Source organism: Lithobates pipiens, unplaced genomic scaffold, assembly GCF_037356315.1.
Source record: "Lithobates pipiens isolate NorthernLeopardFrog02 unplaced genomic scaffold, aLitPip1_a1.2 Scaffold_8, whole genome shotgun sequence".
NCBI classification, from domain to species: Eukaryota; Metazoa; Chordata; class Amphibia; order Anura; family Ranidae; genus Lithobates; species Lithobates pipiens.
The window spans coordinates 202,149,971-202,166,681 of record NW_027507903.1 but is presented as its reverse complement, the minus strand read 5'-3'; the positions used below and the strand labels follow the sequence as shown (position 1 = coordinate 202,166,681).

The window sequence follows — 16,711 nt, the reverse complement described above, 5'->3', positions numbered from 1 at the left end:
AGGGCTATTCACCCATTGCTGATACTGCTAGCATGGAGTGAGCAGGACACCAGGTGTACCCAATCCATACTGCGCCCATATTGCACTCTATTCCGCACTTATTCCAAACCTAGACTGCACCTATACTAAACTTATACCGCATTATAACAAACCTTTGCCACAATCTGAACCATATCTACCTTGCATCTGTGCCGAGATAATACATTACCTATACTGTACCTGCATGCAGGTAAACTGGGACTGTCATTAAATGCACCAACACTCTTAAAGGGCCCAACAATAGCTTGAAGAAGTACATCTGAAAGGGCTGCCCCTCCCGTAAGAATTATTCTGCAAGCCCGCTTTGTTCTCCTCATCCTTCACTACCATCCTCCTTTTTTATTGAACAATGCATACCTAGTCTGTCTAGGCCCACGTACACACGGTCGGAGATTTTGGCAACCAAATCCGTCGGATTTTGCCCGTCGGATTTAGTCCGACGGATTGTGTCCGAAACTGTTGCATACCCACGGTCGGGCCAAGTTGGCGAAAAATCTGATCTTTCAAAACGTGATGACGTAATTTCGTTACGATGGGACTACATTCAGGCTAGTAGCCAATAGCTTTGATGTAGGAATTTGATCTGAGCATGCGCGGCACTTGGTCTGATCAAAATGCTCTACACATGATCGGATTAGGTCCGTCCGGCCCAGTTGGTCGGGAAATCTTTCCAACATGTTGGAAAATTGGGTCGGACGGAGATTCGGACGGAATCAGTCCGATGCATACCACACACAGTCGGATTATCTGACGACGCGGTCCGATAAGACTCATTCCGACAGATTCTCTGACCGTGTGTACAAGGCATAGGAATAGCATGGTCACTATAAATGCATTCTGACATTATAGTTCTTGCACTCTGTAGATTAAACTTTATCACTGCTCACTGCTGCACTTGAGATGGCCTTGCTGCTGTTTATGCTGATCTGGATGCCAAATGTCATCTTATGCCCAGCTCCTTCTGTTAATTGGTATGCTAAATTGTGTCATTACCATTCGTATTCCATTGTATGCTTGCCTAGTTACCAACCATATTAGGTGACAATATAATAAGTTTGCCGTTACCACCCGGTTGGTGCCTGTTTTCTTTGATATGCCACTACTATTGGGTACTAAGTATTACTTTCAGCAAATTTAATTTGCATAATATTTTATGTTTGTACACTCAGCCTGCTGTGTCAGAGGGGCTGAGGTTCTTGAGAAGATCAAAGCAAACAACATGCTATCTAGCAGCTTTTACAGGGGTAGCTCTACACCATGCTATTAAAGATATGCTTTTTATTTATTTCTGCCATATCTAAACAAATACTTTTTTTATTAGTTTCAATCAGCCTAATAAACAATTTGTATATGAATATGTGCATATTTAAACAATGATAAAATTTAACACTTTCTCAACAATTTCTTAAATCCAAATAATGTATGTTTATCTATCTGCCCTCCTCTCTCCATCCATTATAGTTTGCAGTTCGGAACCAGAAGATGTGCAGGCGGAAGCACAAAATAGCACAAGCCTTCTTATTACATGGAAGAGACCTCGAGTTGTGTATGATGCAGTGATTGAGAGATATGTAGTCTATTATCAACAACTACAGGGGGAAGACCAAACAAAACATGAGTATCTCACAGATGGCTACCAGGATTTAGTAAGTTCATGTTGGATAAAAAAAGAAATTCTTCAAATTCTGAACCATGGAAATCAAAGTGAATAATTGCTTCCTTTTATAAAATATACACTCACTTTCCTACAGCCCCTGTTGTCTGGCTGTTAGTTGGTCTAGTTTAACTCTTCATGACCTCTGGGACCTCATGGTCATTCTGTCAACGCTTGCTTCTCTGAGTTCTTTCAGGTTGATAATGCTTGATTAAGTAATGATGTCTCCCCGCATTAGCCTTTATGGATTCATTGTCTTTTGACCTTCAAAGTCTGCCAAAATCAGGGTCTTCTCCAGTGACTTATGCTTTAGTATCTGGATCTATGAACAGAGTAAGCCAAGCCTGGTTTTTGTTTTTACAGTGGCATGATCCAAATAAAGAGAAAGCTTATTGCTTTTTAATCATTGACGCTTATTTTACTCTTAACGTTTAGAGAATTACTGTATGAACTAATGTTTTGAATCAATTTTTGAATTTAGAAAACCCTGCACTGCCCACATTGCTGTTGGCAGCCTTTGTATGACTAACAAAGCCAGATGGTCCTGTCTCTGCTAGGCCAGAGAATGGGGCTATGTCTTTCCTGTAAGCCTTTCGACAGTCTGTGAATCTGATCTGGTATTCGGGTCTATTTTACATTACAGCTGTGGAAAATGAGCCTGCAAAAAGCTACTGCTACAACTTGGAGCTAACTACGTGTTGGCTACAAGTGATAACTAATAAATGTGTATATGAAAATATGTACTAATTCATATATACTCAATAACAAAATATAAAACCATATTAAGTAATTTAGTGCTAAAAACAATAAATTAATACAAATATATTTTAAAAGTTATAATTTCTCTTTAACCACTTGCTTACTGGGCACTTATACCCCCTTCCTGACCAGGCCAATTTCAGCTTTCAGCGCTATCGCACTTTGAATGACAATTGTGCATTCATGGAACACTATAGACATATGAAATTTTTATCATTTTCTATATATTATTCAGTCTTAAATATGAAATATTTGACAACACATTCAGTGTGACAGATTATAATTATTATTATTATATCTTATTAGTTAATCTTTCTGTGACAAGACAGCTGCGTCCTTGTATATGAACTTGTCAGCCTAAACATATAATGTATCTAATCTAGAAGAGTGGACACTTATCATTGGCTCTGCAGAACACATAATATAACTTTTTGAAAAATGACTGCCTAGCTATTGAGAGGTGTTTGTCACCAACAAAGGAAGAATACCGTATTTATCGGCTTATAACACGCACTTTTTTCCCCTTAAAATCGGGGGAAAATCATGGGTGCGTGTTATACGCTGATCCCCCCGCCGATCTGCGCTCTGTGGAGCGCCGCCGACATTTACCGAGCTGAGCCGAGTGTACTGTGTACTCGGCTCTGCTCTCAGTCACGCCCAGTCCCGCCTCCTAGCCTTTACGTATCGGCATTGGCCTAGTGTTGTGTCCATCACAGGAGCCAGGACAAGGGGCGGGACGGGGGTGTTACTGCGAGCAGAGCCGAGTAGCCGAGTACCCTCGGCTCGGCTCGGTCTATGTCTGCGGCGGGAGGAGCCAAAGATCTTGACGGTGGCGGCGGGAGGAGCCGAAGATCTCGGCGGCGGGAGGAGCCGAAGATCTCGACGGCGGCGGCGGGAGGAGCCGAAGATGGCGGCGGTGGTAAATTTAAAACTAACCATACTGCAATTTTGTGGAAGGCTGCAGGGGGACAGTGTAGGGCTGCAGGGGGACAGTGTAGGGCTGCAGGAGAACAGTGTAGGGCTGCAGGAGAACAGTGTAAGGCTGCAGGAGAACAGTGTAGGGCTGCAGGAGAACAGTGTAGGGCTGCAGGGGGACAGTGGAAGGCTGCAGGGGGACAGTGGAAGGCTGCAGGGGGACAGTGTAGGGCTGCAGGGGGACAGTGGAAGGCTGCAGGGGGACAGTGTAGGGCTGCAGAAGAAAAGTGTAGGGCTGCAGGGGGACAGTGGAAGGCTGCAGGAGAACAGTGTAGGTCTGCAGGGGGACAGTGGAAGGCTACATTGATGGGCATTTAAAATGTAAGGTTTTTTCCTTAAACTTGCCTCCTAAAAGTTTTTTTCCTTAAACTTCCCTCCTAAACTTGGGGTGCGTGTTATACGCCGGCGCGTGTTATACGCCGATAAATACGGTACATATTATACAACCGTTTTCCTCTATTTCAATGATGTCATCTTCTCTGATGTGTACAGACCATACTGAATTACATGACATTACAATAATGTTGTATTTGTTTTCCATTGTAGGGTGCAATTTTATATAATCTAATGCCAAACACAAGTTATGTTCTCCAAGTTGTGGCTATGTGCACCAATAGCCTTTATGGAAAACGCAGTGACCAGGTGGTTGTTGACATGATGATGGATGGGCCAGGTATGTTTTATCAAATTTCTATCACAATAGCTTATACTAAAGTTTTTTATGAGAAGTAGGATTGTGCGATTTGGTTGTTTGGGTAATATTTCATTGCTTTGCTTTTTAACACAAACCATGCAAAAAAGCAGCTGCTACTAGAATGCAATTTATGGAATTCTTAGGGTCCTTAGAGCTGTATGTAGTAAGCAATAAAGTATACCATAGATATTTCCCACCTCCTAATAGGTCTCCAAACTAGAAAAAAATATATATGGCAAAATGTATTCGACTGTACACCACCGCCAATCCAACAATATTTATTGAAACTATGTAAGTGACTGCCACCAGGACAGGACACAGATAGAGAGGTTGATGCGCTTCACACTAAAGTCGTGCTTCTTCAAAAACACCTAGAAAAAACTAGAAAGAAATATAGACTAGAAAAAAATATAGATTTAGAAATTATATGACATTTGATAAATGTTTTTGTTTGAAATATGTTAAGGTTTTTAGTTACTATAATACTAAAAGTGGAACTTTGGGCAAACATATATAATGCAGAATTTGTTTTTTTTTATTGAAATATATAAAAGTTTTGGTTAATATAATACTGGAACTATGGGCAAAATATAAAATGATATTATGATGCAGCATATCAATAGCATTACCACAGCAGTTTTTGTTTTTCTAAGCTCGCCATAGCATAGTTTTAATACCTGAATATCCTGTCAGTAAATCTGTGTTTTTTTTTTTAAACCCAATGACACCACTGTTTGTTCTGCAGTCTTACATGGACACACTGGTCTAAATATTATTTAAACATTTCTTTAAAAAAAAAAAAAAAAACATATGAATAAAAAGCCAACTGTTGTAAGCACCCACCTTTGTCCCAACCCCTGTAACTCTCATTTTTCTGGACACCTTGGTTTACATGTAAAGATGGGGAAACTATAAATGAAAGCATCTGAAATAAAAAGTTATTTCACAAAAAAAGAATTCATTCATTATAGTTATTGGCCACATACGTACATTTGCCAGAGTACACTATTTTTCCTATAGTGGTCCCTTAGTTAACTAATAAAATAGGCCTTACCTGGCCTAAAATGCTTCTAACAACAGGGGTAAAGTGCAGTAAATTGTAGCCCCTGCAAATACCTGTTTTAGAGACTAAGCCCAGACTGCATATAGGACCTCAACTTGTGTCCAGCTTGAGAATTGCCAGCGACCCCCCCCCCCCCCCCCCCCCCCCATGTGAATGTACAATGTATATGTAAAAGCGTAAATTGATGGTGATATATAAGTACCTGAAATAAATTAATTAATGAATTAAATAACAGAGATGAGGTATAGTGGGAAGGGGGGGGTATAGCTTAAACTTGACTAAGAAGTCAAGGTTCCAGGTACAGCCCGAACCATGGATCCAAAGGGCTCCACAAAGACACAGGGAACATGCAAAACTTGCAATTTGCACAAGTTGCCTGCAGTTCAGTTCTGTTGTTGCTTTAATGTTTTAGGCCATCCCATAGTGTAGAATACACTACTCCTTTAGATTATAATGTAAAGGCTAGCCAGGTACAAGTACAATAGTATGTACCTATCACAAATTTAGCAAGTGGTTGTGAGCCATTCAATATTTTTTTATATATATATATATATATAACATATGTAAGCTCTTATATTATATATGACTTAATTATGATTCACATAAAAGGTCAAATTCTGTGTGGAATTTTGCCGGTATTGTGACCAGCTACTGTGTTTACATGCTTTTTTCCAATGATGCAGGTACTTATGGAGTGCCATTAGTATTATATGTGGCTAGGTGATTGTTCAGTATGTAGCATGTAAACATTGCATTGAGTATTAATGCATAAAGTATTTAAAGTCTAAAAATGGGAATCTAAATGCAGCATGCTATATGCAATGGATCTCATGTCACCCTGTTACTTTATATTGTATTTGCAAAAATGTATCACTTTGGCAACTGTTTACTATGGTTATGTGCGTCATAATATAAATTGTTTTGTGTATTCATAAAGTTACGGACACCATTGGGTTCAGTTGCATCTCATCAGCCATAATAATCATACTCATAACATTTTATGTGACATAGTAATATTAACTTATTAATATACTGTAAATCTAAGAATTATGTCATAATTGGTTGCATAAATTACCTATTTTCTGCCTCACTTCAAAGCAGTGTTCTATCCATTCTTTTCGCTTTCTTCTCAGTCACTACAAAAAAATGCTTATGGTCCTATGCAATATGTAAAAATTGACTAATTCCATTTATGTTTTAGCAACTTTACTTACAGTGTTTGCATTACTTTTATTATTATTCTTATAACTATGTTCTTATATGAAAATAGACAAAAATAAATAAAAAATCAGCTTGCTCAAATTAAATGACGAATTATTTCATAGGGTCTCTTCTAAATTACACATGAATTAATCAGCTTCAGTAAAGCCATGGGGGTTATTTACGAAAGACAAATCCACTTTGCACTGGAAGTGCAGTGGCTCTAAATCTAAGGGGTCAATGTGAAATGAGGGGAAGCTCTGCTGATTTTATCATCCAATCATGTTCAAGCTTAAATGCTGTTTTTTTTTTCCTTGCATGTCCCCCTCGGATCTACAGCGGCTTTACTTTCAAGTGCACTTTCAGTGCAAATTGTAGTTTCCTTTAGTAAATAATCCCCCAATGTGTCCTTGGAGCCTGTGTGATATAGTATATGTGATCATTTAAAAATGAAAGAATGATTCTTTTACATATTGCTAGGTAATCATACTGTATGTATGTTGTAACTATTGACATTTACATGTTTTTTGTGTGAATTTCATTTACAGCTTTTTTGTTGTTTAATGTGCAGTTTGTGAACATTTCATTATGTTTTTTTTTTTTTTCATTCCATCATTATGTTATTTCCCTGATAGATTAAAATCATGTAATAAATTGTTTTAAATGTTAACATACTGTAGCTTGTCCAAGTGATACTGAGCATGGCTATATGAAGTGTTAAAGGGCACTGTACTATCACCACTCCACGGTTCTTTAGCGATCCATTAGCGTAATTCATTTAGGATCTTTAGGCTGGCAGATAAGGAATAGATGATAAAAATGATAGCTGCAAAATAAGTGAAACTCAGAAAAATTCAACACCACTGTATGAAAAGGTAAGATTTTTTTTTAATATTTGCTGTTTTTATTATTATTCATGTATTGTTTTTCACAGAACTGGATGCATGAAATTATTTTAGCCATAGTTTAACAAGAATTGAAACAGTTTAAAAAAGGCATACCACATTAGAGAATTAGTAGATTTAGCCAAGAAAAGGAGCAGAGTATAATGGAATGACAGAACTAGGAAGTATAGAGAATAGAACCTTTGGTAAGTTTGTATCAACAGTGAGTTTGGGATATTAATTGTAATGGGTATGTAATAATACATATGTAATAGGTTTGCCCTGTAGTTATAATTAGCAGAAATACCTCAGATACAACATGAATTTAAAAACCCAAGTTGTGTTGGCTGCAATCAATAATCATTATTATTTCCACGTTACTCAACGAGTTGAGTTATTTGGTTTTTAGGTCCCAATTGTGCGTATTCTAGCTGCTAATTTGTTCTCTGGTAGCAAGTATATTGCTCTGAATCAGACTGTATGATGTAAAGTAAACCAAAGTTTCACGATTTAAGTTTTACTATGCCTGGCAGAGTCTTATGCCCTGTACACACGGTCGGATTTTCCAATGGAAAATGTGCGATCAGATCATGTGGGAAAATCTGATCGTGTGTGGGCTCCATCTGACTTTTTCCGTCGGATTTTCCGACGCACAAAGTTTGAGGGCAGGATCTAAAATTTTCCGACAACAAAATCCGATTACATAAATTCTGATCGTGTGTAGACAATTCCGAGGGACAAAATGCCACACGAGTTCAGAATAAACTAAGAGACAAAAGCATTTGGCTACTGGCCCGTTTATAGTCCCGGCGCACGTGTTTGACTCTCAAGTTTGTGCAACCGTGTGTATGCAACACAAGTTTCTGCCAAAATGCGTTGGTAAAAATCTGACGGATTTTGTGGTCGGAATGTCCGACCGTGTGTACAGGGCATTAGACTGTCTTGGCATGTCTTAAAAACAGCGTTAAAGCTCTCAGCCGGTGAATAAATGGTATTGCTTCAGTTATACTTTCTCATGGCAAAACATTTCAGTTGTAATCAATGAAATGATCCGTCCGGTCAACATTGATGTTTTAGTTAAAATTGATTTTAGAAGGGTATCCTATATCTCTGTGGGACCCCATTAGCGAACTCCTTCTGCCACAATTCCATATTAAGTCTTGACCAGTTTGGAGTCATATACATCCTGTTATATAAAGAGTATATGTTCCCCATAGCTTAAAATAAATGAAATTGAAACAAAAACAATATGACTCCCTAATGATCTCATAACTGCCACTGGTGTATATACCAGGAAAGTGCAGACAACTTGCATCTGCTGTTCCTGGGGATCATAGAAAACTGTTTTATTATTTAACAATGTACACTATATTACCAAAAGTATTGGGACGCCTGCCTTCAACTTTTCCAAGAAGGCTGTCCACAAGTTTTAGGAGTGTGTCTATGGGAATCTTTGACCATTCTTCCAGAAGCACATTTATGAGGTCAGGCACTGATGTTAGACAAGATGGCCTGGCTGACAGTCTCCACTTGAATTCATCCCAAAGGTGTTATATCGAGTTGAGGTCAGTTTTTGTAAGCCAGTCAAGTTCCTCCACCCCAAACGCGCTCATCCATGTCTTTATGGACCTTGCTTTGTGCACTGGTGCGCAGTCATGTTGGAACAGGAACGGGCCATCCCAACACTTCCCACAAAGTTGGGAGCATGAATTTGTCCAAAATGTCTTGGTATGCTGACGCCTTAAGATTTCCCTTCACTGGAACTAAGAAGAAGTGCAAATAAAGGCAGGAGTCCCAATACATTTGGTAATATAGTATATATATATATATATATATATATATATATATATATATATATATTATTATTATTATTATTATTATTATTATTATTATTATTATTTTAAATATAAAAATTTCTAACATATAATGTCTGAATCACCTTCCTGATTTTTTCATCCCCCCCGAGTTTCAAGTGATGTCAATCTATTGCACTTGGCTGATCACGCTGCCCCATTTCTTCCCTCCTTCTATGTAAGCTTAAAGATGCCTATAATGAACATGCATGTGTGTGACCAGGATTGGCCTCCAAGCAGTGCTTGGCTGACATACAAATGTTCCCCAATCCTAACATTAATAGCTATTTTAGAATGTTCTCCAATTTCTGCAGTGTAAGTAAGATTATTACTTTACCCTGATGGCTCTGTCTTCAGTAAACATTATAAATAATATATCTAAGTAAGGATGCCTTACTTCAATAAGGATTCAGTCATGTATGGCTCTGTAGTCACAACCTTCTACCTAAAATAAACATTGAACGCATTAAAATAAGCAAAATTTTACTCATTCTCCCTTAACAAGTTTGAAATACAGTTGATCATCTTGAAATTGATCATCTAGATCCCATTCCGTTTATTTTGTTACCTTCAACTTATTTCTAAATAAAGAAAAAGGATCAGCAATGCGTGATGTGCCTAAAAGAAAGGTACTTAGCTGACTTCTATAATACGGATTCTCCCTAAAGTAGGAATCACTACAGTAACTAAAGCTAAACCTTTTAAACATCATGTAGTTTTCTAACGTTAACACACATATTTATCTGTACTGTTAATTGACATTGCCTTTTTTTGCTATATTTTTTTTTTCTTTTTGCAGGAAATGACCCATACATTGATGTAACTGAAACAGAAGAGGAAATAGAGGTAATGTATTATACAGATATATCACTGATTGGGTTTTCCAAGATAGGGGCTACACAATAAAGAAAATGTATAGGGGAATGACTGAAAGACTAGATGCCATTTTAAACCTTTCCCTATTCACAGTAATTACTCTCATTTTGTATTTAGGCTAAGCATTGCTCAACAGCTTCAGCTCTGGAAGGTTTAACCCCCCCCCCCCCCCCCCCTTCATGACCAGGCCATTTTTTTTTTTGCGATATGGCACTGCGTTACTTTAACTGACAAATGTTCAGTCATGCTTCGCTGTACACAAATAAAATTGATGTCCTTTTTTTTCCCACAAGTAGAGTTTATTTTGGTAGTATTTGATCACCTCTGTGTTTTGTTTTGTTTTTTAAACATAAAAAGACCAGCAATTTAGAAAAAGTTATAGCGTCTACAAACTGTGGGATATTTTTTATGGAATTTTTATTTATTTTTACTTATTTACTGGTAATGATGTCAATCAGTGATTTATAGCAGGATTGCGACATTGCGGCGGACAAACCAGACACTTTTGATACTTTTTTGGGGACCAGTGACACTAATACAGTGATCAGTGCAAAAAAGTACGCACCATCACTGTATTAAGACAATGGCAGCAAAGGGGGTTAACATCAGGGGCGATCAAAGGGTTAAATGTGTCCCTATGGAGTGCTTTGTAACTGTGTGGGGGATGTTTTAACTGTGGGAAGACAGAGATCAACGTTCCTGCTTAGCAGAAACACAGGCAGGATATCTGTCTTTTCTACTAACAGAATGGCAATCTGCTTATATTTGCTTATAAGGAATGATCGGCGGGTCCCAGCAAACATCGGGTCCGACGGACCTGCTGATTGGCTCCCGTTGTTTCCAATCACAGTGGGAGCAGGTTGGCGGTGGTGGCTTGCATGCCACAGACCCAGATGTGCAAAATCGCGTACTGTATGTGATTTTGCGCAGAGGAGACTCCACTCCGCAGTATGTGTACATGGGGCAGTCGGCAAGAGGTTAAAGTACTGTATGACTAAAAGCAAACTTTTTTTTTCATTTTGCACAGAGTGGAGCTGGGTTAGAATACTTATTAGGTTGTTAATGCCCCCGTTAGGGAGAGTCGCCCTCTCTATTTGTCCTATTTACCATGCTCATTGAAAGTGAAAGTAAAAGAAAACCCCAAATTTTGGGTTGTCCCCAGAAAAGTAATGGAGGGGAAATCTTCCAATGTGGACACTAGTTATGATAACTTGAGGGGCCCCACTGGATTCACTTAATTTACAGGGATTTCCTCTCACTTCCTGTTTTGGCTATGGGACAGGAAGTGAAGGTAACTCTCCACAATGGAGCACAGATGGCAAAAGAAAAAAACTGACAGGGCTTATAACCCTCCCTTACCCTATCCACAATTAAACAGAAAGTTTCATTCTAATTTAACCTAGCCTGTAGGGTGTAAGGTAATAATAGGACATGTATCCTGTGGAAAATAGTGGATGAGAGGCCCAGGCTGAACCAGGTAATCCCTATAGTGAAATTACCTCTTAGCATTTGACATAATAACATGGATGAAGCATGGTTTAGCATGAAAACAGTCTCTAAACTGGTGTGTGACTGTCAGGAAGGTATTACCCACAAAAGAGTCAGGCTAGTCAACCGAGGGCTCCTTCCTCCTTAAAGAGACCACTGGACTGTAAGAGAGCAGCAGATGTACAGATACATGGGGAATGTATGTCAGTGATTTAACCAGTCTGTCACCTAAGAGAGACCATGTTTGAACAGGTAGGGAGCCTGCACAGCCCAACTGAGCAATTTCATTGTCAGGAGGCTGTAGTGTTGAGCAAAGTATGAGTCTGTGTGGAGGGAAATTGAAAGTCTGAGTGGATCTAATATTATCCAGAAAGTTGAACATTTTATTTTTTATTATTTTGATGCTTAAACCCTTGTATGGGAAGCCTAATTGCTGATAAATAAAAGTGGCCCAAAAATGTGCATGTATTGCCTAATTTACAAGGCCTTACAGAAACAAGAAATGCATTTTACATAATATAACTCTTGTAGAAAATGTCCATAATGTTCGTATACAGAGGTTTGGATAAAAATTGCATATCCAACCAGTGATTTCTGTCAGTGGATGATTCAAATCGCTAAAGATCCATTATACTGAAAATGAACTGGCCAGTGATGAGGCAGAGATATAGTTAAAATGTCAAACAAAATCAAAGAAAATCCCAGCTCAACTTACCGACCATTCTGCAACCAACCCAATTGTCCTGTCTAACAGCATGCCTTAAAAACAGGGGTTTAGTTTGCACACATTTGCAAATACATGCAGAAGCTGCAGAGCCACTTCATGATACCTCAGTAATAGTAACAAACAACTGGCCACTGACCCCATCTATAACTGGCCTTTGCAGCAAGGAGCACATGGAAGGGTGATGCATGTCAAACAAAACCAAAGAAAATTCCCAGCTCAACCTACTGACCAGTCTGCAACCAACCATATTATCCTGTCTAACAGTATGCATTAAAAGGGATTTAGCTTGCACACATGTAAATACAGGCGTAAGCTGCAGAGCCACTTCACGGCATCTCAGTATTATCTGCAGTCCTAACTCTAAATTTTGAGATCCTCCACAGTGGAAGCACAAGCAATAAAATGGATAGGCAGAGGGCAGGTGAGCCTGGAGGGAGCCCACCCCTCCTTAACCACTTAAGGACAGAGCCTCTTTCTGAGATTTGTTGTTTACAAGTTAAAACTGCTTTTTTTTTGCTAGAAAATTACTTAGAACCGGAAAACATTATATATTTTCTGTTTTCTAAGACCCTAGAGAATAAAACGGCGGTCGTTGCAATACTTTCTGTCACACCGTTTTTGCGCAGTGGTCTTACAAACGCACTTTTTTTTAAAAAAATACACCTTTTTGAATAAAAAAATAAGCCAACAGTAGAGTTAGCCATTTTTTTTATATATTGTGAAAGATAATGTTAAACCGAGTAAATTGATATCCAACATGTCACACTTCAAAATTGCACCCACTCATGGAATGGCGACAAACTTTTACCCTTAAAAATCTCCATAGGCGCTGTTTTAAGTGACAGAGGAGGTCTAGGGCTAGATTTTTTGCTCTTGCTCTACCAATCACAGCGATACCCCAAATGTGTGGTTTGAACACCGTTTTCATATGCGGGTGCTACTTACGTATGAGCTCGCTGGGGCGGGGCGCATTTAAAACTTTTTTTTTATTATTTATTTTACCTTTTCCTTTTTTATTTTTACACTATTTAAAAAAATGTAAAAAAATGTAAACATCCCTTGTAATAGAAAAAATGCATGACCCCTTAAATAGGAGATCTAAGGTCAAAAAGACCTCAGATCTCATATTTAGACTAAAATGCAATAACAAAAAAAAAAAAGAAAAGGCCCTTTTAAAAGGTTTTTGGCATCGCTTCCGCCCTGCAATGATATGGAGACGTGTGGTGTCATCTTCCCCTCACTTGTCTCCATGTCAGGCCACAGGAAGGACCCGATTGCCTCCACTGCTGCCGACGGCTCCCGTAAGCGGCGGAGGGGAACAGAGCGCGGTGGAAGGGGGGGCGCCTCTCCCACCGCCGATAAATCTTAAACCGGACCACTCACTAAAGAAGAGGATACCGGGGTTATGGCAGGTAGCTGCTGCCATAACAACAATATCCTCCTTCAAAGTACCGACGTATATCGTCGTGAGCTGGTCCGGAGGTGGTTAAAGGCACAGGGGCACACTGGACACCTAGCATATAGCACAATGGCAGTGAAGGTGTCCAGTGCATCCCTTCACCAGTATTCCAACAGTACAAACAAATGGCCACTGTCTCACCTATACTTGGCCCTATAACTCGCAAAATTTAGGGTTAGGACTTCAGATAATACTGGGGTGCCATATTTGCACATGTGTGCAAACTAAACTCCTGTTTTTAACGCATACTGTTAGACAGGATAAATCGGTTGGTTGCAGACTGGTCAGTAAGTTGAGCTGGAAATTTTCTTTCGGTTGTGTTCGACATGCATCACCCTTCCATGTGCTCTTTGCTGCAAAGGCCAGTTATAGGTTGGGGCAGTGGTCATGTGTTTGTATTGATAGTTAAAGTGTATCTATGGTAAAAAAATGTAACAATGCATTTTGTACCATACCCATATATACAATACGCAATCTAAATAAAGTGTTTTTTTTTTATTATCCGTGTTTTCATTTCAAACATTGCTGGTGATCCTGCCAGCAAGCTGCTTATGAGTGCACATACTTTACATTGGAAACAATGCTCAGAAATGACTGAAATCTCTCCTAAGGTGTCACTCATGCAGCCGCTACACTAGCTCAAACTGCAACAGAATGTGCTGATGTAAGGTGATTCAAAATGTTAAAAAGCAGTAACTTTACAAAAAAGGTCTTTACTGACCTCTTTAGTTACAGCCATTGCGGAGCACTTCATCCTCAAAATGCAGTTGGGTTCAGTTTAAGTCAGGTCCCAGCACTTTTCTATCCTTCCTTTTCCTGTGCATTTTGTGTTTGCATTGGAAATTAGAAACTGCAACAAGTCAAATAGCTCATACAAGAGAAAAACTTCTTCAAATATGCACTTACATGACCCCTAGCTGGTTCAGAGACATATCTCCCCTTTCTCACAGACATGCGAAAGGGGGGATACACCCCCAAAACACGTGTTGTCATGGCAACTTGCTATGTGAGGCGTGGGAGTGAATTAGGATGGCAGAAGGATGTCAGTTTACCTCTCTTCAGAGCCCGAAGGGGTTCGGCAGACATCTGGTGCCAGTGTGCTCTGTCTTGCAAGCCCACTGGTAATAATGCAAATGGAGGATTGTATTAGTGTATACCAGGCTGTGCCCCTGGCCAGGACTATAGCCATACATCTATGACAGTCTGTGAAAGGTGCACGCCCCTGCTGAGGTCATGTGAGTGCATATTTGTCTTAATTATTATTTGTTAAATAAACATTTTTACTCTGATAGCAGTGCACTTCCCTTTTTGTGCTCCTGTTTTTTCAACAAGTCAAATAGAGCCCACCTCATTTCCTGGATAAGGTTGTGCAGCATCATCATTAAGTAGCCCATGGGTACTTAACCTGTGGCCCCCCCAGCTGTTACGGAACTGTAAGTCCCATCATGCCTCTGCCTTTGGGAGTCATGCTTGTAACTGTAAGCTGTAACTGTAAGCCTTGCAATGCCTCATGGGACTTGTAGTTCTGCAACTGCTGGAGGGCTTCTTCTCCAGCCTTATTGTCACTGGCCAACCTTATAAATACATTGGATTTAAGGTCTTTTCATGATGGAGACTCAGCATTACAAGTGTGCATTACCTAGGACAGTCTGATGCAAATGCAGTCAGCCTAGGAATGCCTACTCCTCATGACTGACACCCACCCATAAAGACATTGTGATATTTGCACAAATCCTATAAAGAGGCAGCTAACTGCTTGCATTAATGCTGAGGGATCTTATCTTGAGAGGAGTACCAATGCAATGTGCTGTGATATTTCAACAAGCTATGTAAAACACCCTGCTGGCCCCTCCCACCATCCATGATTTGCCTGCATTGCATAGAGAAGCATGAAGACCCACTGTTGCAGTTACTGTATCTTAAATAGGATATGTAATGAAGCCTGAAAGGTTTCATTAGCTTGTTGAAAGGAGGAACCCATGAAGGCAATATATAAGAAGATTTAATTTCAGCTTTAAGTTGAAAACTTTGAGAATTAATTATTCTACTGGTGCTACAGCTGCAGATATCAGTGAGGACTTGTTTTGAAGCGTATTTAAGATAAGATAAGATAAGAATGATAAGAATATGTCAATTTCCGACAGTCCAGTAGAAAGTAGAACTAAGGCCAGAAATGTGTGTTTAATTTTGTATAGAATAAGAGATGGTTATGATCCCTGTCTTAAATTTTTTTGCGTCCCATTGGGGAGATTTCCATTCACTTACTGCCCCATAGCCACAACAGGAAGTGAGACGATATCCCTCCAAAGTGAGGAAAATGCCAGGTTTTTACCAGGGTCCCCAGAATTAGTGTCCCTGTTTGAAGATTTCCCTTCTATTCCTGTTCTGGTAACAACTCAAAATGTGTGTTTTTTTCTTTCGATTTAATTCTCTGTTACATTGATCACCATGGCAAATAGAGAGGGTGACTCTCCCAAAGGAGAGCATGCAGAAATCCAAACTTGACAGGTTTTCTAATCCCTTTCCACTCTATGCAAAACTTAAAGTGTTACTAGACCTACAACAGTAAAATCAGTCTGTATATGCAGTAAAGCATGTTTTTTATACTCACTGTGGAACCTAAGGGGTTAATCCTCTGCATTGTATAACAAGGCCGTCTGATCCTGTATGCACAGAATCTTGCATTGCCCCCCAAGCATGTCCGGAGAAGACAGAGTTACTGGAGTCAGGCTGCACATGCTCAGTTTGGTGTGTATTGCTAGAGAGTTTTTTTTTCTCGGGAGAGTGCATGTGATCAGCACAGTCCAGACAGAGGGCCAGGGGTCCTGCATCCTCATAGGACAGCCAGTGATAAACTGATAAAAGTCACAAGACTGCTATATACTGCTGATGAGAAAAGGGTATTTAGCAGTTTATATTTACTAAAATGATTACATTTCCATGTCCTTTGTACTGTGGGAGACCAGATATAGTCTATGCAGGATCCCGGGTTTAGTAACACTTTATGTTTTACTTTAAGGCTTGAAATAGCTCTGGTCAA

At 39.4% G+C, this 16,711-nt stretch overlaps 1 protein-coding gene across 7 annotated transcripts in view; it reads left to right on the top strand.

Moving 5' to 3' along the window:
- PTPRZ1 (protein tyrosine phosphatase receptor type Z1) overlaps positions 1–16,711 on the top strand; it is a 332,340-nt gene that overhangs the window by 209,772 nt on the left and 105,857 nt on the right. For all 7 annotated transcript variants that reach the window (XM_077472626.1, XM_077472627.1, XM_077472625.1 and 4 more), the window contains exons 9-11: positions 1,501–1,685; positions 3,974–4,100; positions 9,921–9,967. In XM_077472626.1, coding sequence (XP_077328752.1) covers positions 1,501–1,685; positions 3,974–4,100; positions 9,921–9,967 — 359 coding nt within the window. The remainder of the gene's footprint in view (positions 1–1,500; positions 1,686–3,973; positions 4,101–9,920; positions 9,968–16,711) is intronic.